Source organism: Squalius cephalus (assembly GCF_949319135.1).
Source record: "Squalius cephalus genome assembly, chromosome: 10".
NCBI lineage: Eukaryota > Metazoa > Chordata > Actinopteri > Cypriniformes > Leuciscidae > Squalius > Squalius cephalus.
This window is the reverse complement of record NC_137131.1, coordinates 13378843-13388742: the sequence shown is the minus strand read 5'-3', so window position 1 is coordinate 13388742 and position 9900 is coordinate 13378843. Positions and strand designations below refer to the sequence as shown.

Below are 9900 nucleotides of genomic sequence, written 5' to 3'. Positions count from 1 at the left end.
CATATCTGAATGCATTAACCTCATGCATTTATGCAAATCAAAGTAAACAGTTTTAGCCATGAAATGTGTTTTATTTTTAACTGGCTTGCCTAACAGCAGTGGAAAGGATTTCAGAATATAAATAGCCAACTCAAACCTCTGATAAACAAAGTGCACTTATAAATTCATTACCATAATGATATTGAGGCTATGCTGTTATTTATTTATTTGTGTGTAGGTTTTACGTGTTATATTTTATTATCATTTATATACTATTATGGATTTTGTTCATATTTGTAATTAGATTTTATTTTTAAATTTTCTGTTTTCATTTAAATTTTAGTTAAAGGTTTAGTAATTTTGCTTTGTTTAGCAAGTTTTTTTTATATATTTTTATATAAAATTATAAATTATATATACTTTAATTAAGTACTTAATTTTAGTTCATTTTAGTACTTCAACTGCAACTAAACAGAAATGAAAAAAAAAAACTTCCTTGGTAACTAGCTGAAATAAAATAAGCTTTAGTTATATATTAGTATATATATATATATAACATTTCAGTTATATATTATTAGAATAGTAATTATTTTGTTATGATTTTTAGTGTTAGTAATGATAACAACCCTCATATATATAATATAATATAATTTAATAATTAAACTTAAATAAGGAAATTTATTTATTTATTTTCCACATTTAAATAGATTTTCTTGTTTTATTGTGTGTCTGTGGAATGTAAACCCTAAAAGCCCACTGACAGGTATAGCATTTTAGCCCTTGCAATGTATCTTTTTATACTTAAAATCACCCTGTTTGAGATCTAATTACTACGGGAACGCAAAACTTAAGTACACGTAACCCCTCTTTAATCATCAGGACCATCCATCCGATGAGCTTGGGTCTAATGTTGTATTGAATATAGGGTGTATATCTACTGGACCATCATCTAGCCCCCATTTGGCTGATGAAATTAAAATATTCAGCCATTGTTTCGTTGTAGAATCATATTTCGTCGACAAATTGTGATTGCTTTTGTAGATCAATAATAATATTCATGCGATTACTGTCTAGGCAATGTAATATAGTTTAATGCATAGTCTCGTGTGAAAGCAACCAATGACAAGATTTACAAATACTTATCAAACGCCGGCTCTCAGACAACCTTCCTTTATTTCATTACACGTCTTAGCAAACACAAAGGCTAACAAATCTTTATGGCTGCTGTTATCAAATGCATTTCCTCTTTCTGAACTCCAGTATTTGATTTTCTAACTGGATGATGAACTTTCTCATTACTGTCAGCAGGAAAGATGTGGCTTAATCTTGAGCTGAGAGAATCATGTGGACAGCTTTTGCAACCAGGCCCAAACAGTTGCCTTGGCAACTGTGTAAACCTACACTTCAGGCTGCTCGTTGCTTGTGGGCATCGATGGTTAAATATGAAACACAGGCTCAGTCTGGCCAGTCATGTGCATAACAAGCCTGTTTTCCTCGTAGTGAAAGTGAAGCATCTGTGAGATATTTGCGCACTGGGGCCTTACATGTTCACTCTGTACACATTGAATAAAAACAGCCATTTTTTATTTGTCAGAACAAACATGCTGTTTAGATATGTTTCTAATATGACCCATATCCATGTTAGCTGTTTTTTTTTTTTTTTTCAGTCAAAAAAAAGAAAACACATTATTTCTTTAGTCAAAATTTTATTAATTTGAATTGGACATTTATGTAACAAAAACATTTATAAAACTAAAATAACTTAAAATAAATAGTTTCACACCAACTTTTAACATTCTTTAGCTGAGCCTCAAAGCGGTCCAGGCAGATTGTCACTTACATGATGCTACCCTGGTATCACCTTTTTTTTTATTGTAACATTTTAAAACCAATTTTTTCTTCATGATGGTTTTCATTATATTATTTTTTTCTTTAAATTTAGATACACCACTGTATCATACCATTATTTTGATAGTCCACTTTAGACTGTACTATCTATAAGTGACTTTGCAACTACATGTAAACTAACTCAGAGTATTAGTAGACTGTTATAGATCAGGTGTTAGGATTTGGGTTTGTAGAATAAGTTACTAAATAAAATAAGTTATAAATAAAAAGTCTGTAGAACGTCAGTTGGGGGACCATCAAAATAAAGTGACAGCAGATATTACGGTCTACTAATACTCTAAGGGGTATTAGTTGACATGTAGTAGCAAAGTTACTAATGTCTAGTGGACTATTAAAATAAAGTGTTAATGTAATAATAAAAAAAGATAAATAAATAAATGAAGTAAATGAATGCATTAAACAATCAAACACTTTTCTCCATTCTATAAACATAATTTGCTGAAAGTATGCATACATTGGCAGAGTCCATCGGCATATCTTTTGTGCCGAATACGTGCAGATGCAACTCTCTACACCAGTGGCTCTGTTGTTCCCTCTTTTGGACAATATTAAATGGGGTCTGGGAATGCAGTGATGAACTCTGAATCCATTACATGGTTCTCTTCATCTCATGGCACTCAGACTGCCTCAAGCAGCCTTTTTTTTAGGATCCGCACCGGTCCCTTCCACTTCTTGCCGAGCTTCCATCTTTTGTAGAGCCAAAACGTACATATGTTTTTCATTTTGGTTCTTCTTCTTCATGTGCTGGTCTGATCGCAATGGCCTTTTTGGTTTTCGCCTTGGCGCTCTTCATCTTGAGCTGGTTGACTAGATTTCGGTAGGTAGCGGATCTGAGGAATCGTGGGTAACAGTCCTTTTCCATGAGAATATATATGCGGTACTGAGCCATATCGAAGCAAGATGCTGTGGGGCTTTTCAAGTTGGCTTGAGTGATGTCTCGAGTCTCATAGTCGATGTTAACCTGAAAGTGAATGAGAAGTGAATTTAAACATCAACTGTCCACAATATATAATGAAAAAAAAAAAAAAGTTGTAAATAAAGTTGTAAATAAAACAAAGATTACTAGAGTACGTTTTACAAGAAAATACTATTTCAGTCTTGAACTGTTACTTGTTCACTTGCAATTTCTGAATGAAAATTGTTTCTACACCAAATTTGTTTTAGTTTAGGAATGATACTGCAGGATATGGTGATTCATTTCATGTCTTTACCTCTCTAGGAGCTTCACTTCCGATAAACTCCTCGTAGATCCTCTTTGCTTTGGATGGCATCTTAGCCGCAGACTTTGTGCTTTTGAAGTCCTCACAGGCCAGATAGAAAGCAATGTTTTCTTCACTAAACTCAGACACCAGGAAAGATCGGAAGGCATATAGTCCATCTGATAGAGAGAGAAAAATGGGGTTAGAGAGAAAGGATCAGTTGTGTAACGTGTCTTATCAGATTAAAGCCCCCCACGCAGCCAGTCACATCTGTGCACATCAGTCACGAGGCTGCTTTTTACTTGATTCCATAATTTTTCTATATCATATTTGTGCCATTTAATCATAATAATTTGCTTAACTCTTTCATTTTTACTAGTTTCATCTTTAACTATACACAATGTGAACCTACGTTTGCTGGACAGGAGCTTCTCAAAAGACACTTTCCACATCAGACATTCCTCCAAGGTCAATCTGCAAAGACGCCAGCCAATCAGAAGAGAAACATTAGGAGACTATACACTCTTTATCATGCAAAAATGAACATGTTATGAAATAAGGCGGAGCCAGTGCATTCAATAACTGTGCTTACCTCGGTTTTCTATATCTGCATAGGCTGCTCAAGTCTTGTCTCTGTAGAAATCCACCTACGCATGCCTTTAATCGTTTGGCCCTGATGTTAAAAAAACATTTATTTAATACACAGCACATGTACACTTTTGTAATATATACGATTCTTACAAAAGGATTTAAAAAAAAGACCTCACTGATATTATATAAAAGAGCAGAGGTTTGTTAAGCATTCAGATGATTTAGCATGCATAAATTATTAAGACAAAAAGCACACAACACCTTTAAAAATGCCAATATGAGCATCATACCTTTCCAGGCAAGTGTTTGGCAGCCCTGTTATTCCTCTGTACATTGTAAAGCCAGAGAGGAAATAAACATCCATTGCGCAGTGTCTCTAAGAAAAAATTATCAGCAGTGTGTCTGTAGAGAGGGGACAGGGAGCTTATATAGAGCAGGAAGCAGAGCGTCATCTCTCCTCTCAGCCAATCATAGTACAGTCCTCTCTACACTAATGTACTGTGTACTGTGCATTTGTGTAAGTGAAAAGTCAGGAAAGTCCACAGTGATGGAAATGTTCACATGTCTGCTTGATGTAAGTTCTCCAATTTAGGACATTTTAGTGTGCTTTTGTGCTGCTCACACGTTGTTCCAAAAATATAATTATTTGAAAAGCAAACTGTAAGTAAAAACAACGTCCTCATCTCTGAATCCTTACAGGGATGTTGGTAAAGTGGTGAGAGAGTAGTGCAGTACATCACTTACCAGAAATGTGTTTTCTTGTATATGATATTGATGGTATCTTATTATGTTCATCACATAGACAAAACAGGGAAAGATTATGGACATACAGTTGGCTTAAAAAGTCTTGTCTAAAAAGCCACAAATCTCTTATTTTCAGTTAGCAACACAGGAAATATTTTATTTTATCATGCACAGTTTTAAATGACTGCTTGACTAAAGAATACAGTATGGCAACATAAATATGTTTTTAATTTTTCAAATATATTTTGTATACTTTAAAGGGATGGTTCGGAGTAAAATCAACCTATGGTCCTTTGCACCATGACCTCGAGCTACACAACAAACAACTGACAGTGATAATACATTTCATAGTATTATCTGTGAATCAAATGATACTGATCTCTGCTTCAAGGGTGAACCTCACTGAACATGGGCATGGCAGACACTTGCTTTAAAATATTCTCAATTTACAAAGGCTTTTCTGTAGCTGTTATAATGTTTGTTAGACTACAGGTGGGTAAACCTTTTGATTGTATGGCCTTACCTTAGTACCTCATTGCACGATATTGCATGGAATATCAGGCAATATATATACTTTTTATCAAATTAATACCAGGTTCTGGCACGAAACTATATGGCACAGCTGATTGGTTGCTGTTGGATCAGCGTCAGCTGCTGCTCAACATTTAAATAAACACCGGGGTGTTGCTAGTAGCAGTCTGCAGCGTGCTTTCAGAAACCATCCACCTTCCCCAGCTCCACCTGTATAGATCTGCTACTGGGGTTTAATCATGTATGTTACATATGCAGCAGGAGCAGCCTGTCTTACATGCTTATAGCAATGTCTGTGAATGTATTGGCAGTAGCAAGTCTCGGTACTTGTTCTGTAGCAAGCTTAGCAGATCTATTCCACCAAGACCAAATACATTAACATTGCCATATCCATTACCATGCCAATCTCTATTACCATACCAATCTCTCAAGAGTTGTCATGACAGAAATATTATTTTTAGTTATTTTTAGTAACTTGCTGATTAAATTATCATCTGGAAGCCAGTTCCATAAGTAGCCTACCTTACAGAATATCATGTCCTAAACTGCTCAAATATTACAATCACAATTGGAACATATTTGTTGTTTATAGAGAGTATTTCCTGTTTTCATCAAAAGTCTAATAAAGTTAAACGCCTCACTTCATTGATCCACAAGCCGAATCATGACAGCCGTACCTAACTTGATCAAGCTGTGCTCAGAACGAGGAGAATTTGATTAGGTTTAATATCCCTGAATGATATAGTACCTGAGGGAATCCCAACTTGGATCAATAACTTATGATGCAGTCAGACATCAAGGTCTTTCTCTCGCCCAACATGACACTCAAGATATAAAAGACCAAACATCTGGTTAAGTGAGGACAAGGGAACTTCTGCATCAGTTGTCCTTGAGATCTCTGCGTCTGCTTTGATAGAAGGCATTCACTTTCACCCCACTGCCTGGAAGCAATTTTTCAGAGACGTGGAAGACATGCAGAGGGGAAAATAAGCTTGTTGTTCACAGCTTCTTGTTCCTTCTTACAGATAATATGCCTTGCAGAAGGGCAATTACACCACCACAAAGAAGTTCCCATGGGTAGAGCAGGATGAAACCCTTTTGCTATAGGTCTCTTCATAGAGATAGTAGTGGGTGTCCTACTGCTGCACCATGAGAACAGGAGATGGAGAAGGTGCACTTGAGAGAAAGCACCTTATATGACACAGTCAACCAATCTTACCTCAGGGTGCTGCTAACTTTTTCATGTTAAAGGTGCAGTAAGCAATATCTGAGAATCATTGTTTAACGTTGATATTTGAAATCAACCCAAACAAACACACTTCTCCCTCCATTGCTCCGCCCCCAAAATGCACAAACATACAGTGCAAAAGTGGAAGGAAGAACAAAAAAATGAACATATAGTACACAAGAGCTTATACAGTACAAGCAAGAATTTGTTGTTAGTCGACCAAACCAACAAAACTTTTCTCTTTGTAATGTCTCTCAGCCATCTCTCTATCTACATTCATCACATATTTCTTTTTGATTTTGAGACTATGTCAAGATGTCAGGGTGGAAAGCACCATCCTCTTTATTTTAACATAAGAGTTACAGAAACACACTGTAGGCCAGTAGGCCATAAAGGCAGCTGCAACCAAATGTTTAACCTTTGTAAGCTTTCTTCTTCAGACCATGACTTCTGTGTCCTCCAAATGACAGAATTATCAGGATAAGAAAGATTCATCCTTGAACAAGGGATACCTGTTTTTTTTTGTTTTTTTTTACATATTTTTTATTATTTTTCCATCACTCATGATCATATTCTATTCCAAATGATGCTTTATTATTATAGGAGTTTACAAAAAGCTTAATTGTGTGTGTATATACATACAGTATATGTCCAATCTTCCCAGGATTTATTATAAGCCTAATATTTTTGATGACAAGATGAGAATATGCTTCATTTATGATTATAAGCTAAATTTTAAGTTTTTATGATAGACAAATATTATATACACAATGCTAATTGTATTTGCCATTATATTATGACCACTCAGAACCTTGAATAAAAGCCCACTAATATTTCTAGCTCACGTGTTCTGCTACGATTAGTTTCCTAGCAATACAGGGGTGGGGGGTGAGGGGGACAACGCACTCGCAGCACAGTGCAAATCTCTTGCTCGAGGTTCCTGTCAGCAGTAATGCTCCTAAGGTGTCATGAATTAGCCCTGAGACTCGGTGAGTGTGGATTTTGTCCGGGAATCCACCTACATCAGCTTATATCGGTAAAGGCCAGGCCTGTGATGATTCCTGGCATTACTGTTTTGAAAACCTTGAGTATTGGTTAACATTCACAAAACACTTACAGTACACTTATAGTATTTGAACAGTTTAATAATGAAACCAAGTAAGGTCTTACATGCTACATGCTCGGTTGATCCTCATTTCAAGTATACTACATATATATTACCAGAAAATGTCAGCTGTTGGTCTACATACACATTTTATGGGTCAGGAAAAGCTCCAGTTCAGATTTTACACCTCAGTTAAATTGAATAGTTTGTTTAATATAAAATTGCTAGTTATCTTATTTAAAATGTCATATTGATACTAGCCATGGACACTTACATTTACTATTTAACATTAACAGCTCAAAAAAGAATGAATGTTAGCTCAAAGCAAAAATAACCATTATTTCCCCCTATAGCCTTTAAAGATATATATATATAAAAAAAAGATTATTAAAGAATTATCAGATTATTAAAAGCATATACAAATAACTAAGTAATGGCACAGGTTTATAGAGTATATATACACAGTATATATATATATATATATATATATATATATATATATATATATATATATATATATATATATATGCACATTGAATCCTCAAATAAATGTAGAATCACCCTAAAAAAAGTATTTTAATTATTAATGATTGAATAGTAAGTTTTACTAAGTACCATCAAGACTATTGCCAATACTAATACCTTTAAAAAAAAAAAAAAAATTCAAAAGATTTTGTGGATGAAATTAGTAACTGTAGCTATTCAACTGAATATTTGAATCATATTTAATATAGGCAAATTGCAAATTATCAGACTACTGTTTTTTTAGACCTATCATTAACAACAATTACAGAATATGATCATATGATCTTATAGCAATTCTTTGATTTCATGAACTGATGGATGGATTTAGCTTTGCTAACAAATAAATAAACAAATATTAATAAAAATGTAAATATATTTTTTACAACATCAAATCAAAATTTGCCGTCATCTGGAGGTTATAAAGTATATCCATTTTTATTGTTTTTATGTGTTCTTATTCTTATATAAGTGTACAGTTCTTGTTAACAACAATGCACTGATATTCAGCTGAGTTTGTCACATCGCTTCACATTTTCTTTCGACAATGCACGCAGATGCTCATCTGGTGAGAAGCACATCCTGAATTTGCAGAGGTAGATGCATTTCTGGGTCAACATATTTGATTTATCCTGGAACAACATTCCTGTCCGAAAATTTTATCATAACCATATCTTTACCTCTAAAACAAACCCTACCCATAAGTTATCCCTAATGACAGGTGAATAACACTGATGTAGAAGCACCTAACCCTGGTTGTAAGCCTAAAGTTCACATAAATTGTAAACTCGCCCTCCAAATCTGAGTGGTTGATTGGAATGTTGTTTCAGGATCAAGAAAGATTAAAAACAACAAGGATCAAAATATTGCCATACTAGGCTGCAAGAGAAAGCTCACGCCATCACTTCTCTTCATCACCTTCATCAGCATCACCCAATGCATTCAGCTGTAATAATGAGTTTTAGAAAGATAATTTTGGCAATTTGAACAATGGAATTCTTAAAGAAAGAGGATTAGGCTGTAATTAACCTGAGCTCCCACCTGAATGGTTCCCCTCCTTCTCCCATGGTAACAGGGTCTTCACACAGCTTTGATATGGAGGCATGCGCCTGAGGCTCGTGAATATGTTCACGATGCCTTCAGGGAGAACTTTGCCCCAGGCCAACAGATGTTCTCTCTGTCTTAAACAGTTCAGGGAGCACTGATCTGAAGGGGTGGAAGATCTAATTATTCCATCTGGGCTATAGCCCTTGGAAGAAACCAAATGAGCCAAGAGCTTCACATCTGTGTGCTGAAGAGCTTTTATAACATTTGCAATCTGTCTGCGGTCATGTGTACCTATTTATTGTAGAGTATTCTATTGCCATACTGTAAAAAGTAGCAACATGTAATTGTTACCTTAAAGGGGTAATTCACCGTTGGCAATAAATTCTCAATAAAACTTGTCTGCTTATGCGGTAGAAAAACAAAAAATATTTTTTTATCTATGCTACCTGACTAGAGAAAACAGGGAAAAAGGGCTGTTGTCTTCCATTTTTGCCATAATATATATGGATAATATATGGAAACTTCAACAGCTACAATGCACTGGTTATGTTGCCGTTAAAGGCCACTCCCAGTCAGCTCCTATTAAATAGGCTTGACCAGATTCAAATACTGCCTTGCTTTAGTAGGAAATACTTCTTAGCAAACTTTTAGGCTGCGTTTAAGTCAGATGTACGTCATTGCTTATGTTGCATGAGTGCACACTACTAGCGGAACCCGTGCAATGGGTTTAAATGGAAAGCCATTGATCACTTGTGGGTAAATGAAGTGTGAGCACTGCGTGTTGTGACATCACAGTCGTGTTGCATTGTGTCTCTATGATGCCTGAAGTGTACATATGAGTAGCCTCGCTTCCTCTGTCAAATTCTGCATTCATGCCATGCCACAATGACCGTAGTGAGATGACAACACGTGACAATCTATTCGGAGCTGTTCAAGTCCTCAGACTGGGAATTATTCATTTTTATGGCAACACTATGAACGACTAAATGAATCTGCATCGGTCAGGTGGTACTGCGGTCACGTGGTACAAGTAAGAGCTCTCAGAA

General features: G+C 35.4%; 1 protein-coding gene across 2 annotated transcripts; it reads right to left on the bottom strand.

Annotated features, from left to right (window-relative positions):
• Positions 1–1643: 1643 nt before the first annotated feature.
• Positions 1644–4084, bottom strand: rgs16 (regulator of G protein signaling 16). 2 transcript variants are annotated; one of them, XR_013822628.1, is made up of 6 exons: positions 3968–4084; positions 3679–3759; positions 3499–3560; positions 3099–3265; positions 2184–2848; positions 1676–2024 (listed from the first exon to the last, which is right to left on the bottom strand). XR_013822628.1 is itself a non-coding variant. In XM_079884831.1 (5 exons), the coding sequence occupies exons 1-5, from the start codon at positions 4039–4041 to the stop codon at positions 2606–2608; spliced, it is 627 nt and encodes a 208-aa protein (XP_079740957.1). In that variant the 5' UTR covers positions 4042–4084; the 3' UTR covers positions 1644–2605. The 2 variants fall into 2 exon arrangements, 1 of the variants encoding a protein (XP_079740957.1); XM_079884831.1 differs by having other exon boundaries at positions 1644–2848.
• Positions 4085–9900: the final 5816 nt, after the last annotated feature.

Bases quoted from the DNA above. Each gene is read 5' to 3' on its own strand.
- rgs16 (XM_079884831.1), bottom strand. From the start codon at position 4,041: ATGGATGTTTATTTCCTCTCTGGCTTTACAATGTACAGAGGAATAACA. The intron at 3,266-3,498 runs GTAGGTTCACAT...TCTCTCTATCAG, and splicing joins GAAGCTCCTGTCCAGCAAAC to ATGGACTATATGCCTTCCGA. The intron at 2,849-3,098 runs GTAAAGACATGA...ATTCACTTTCAG, and splicing joins GAAGTGAAGCTCCTAGAGAG to GTTAACATCGACTATGAGAC.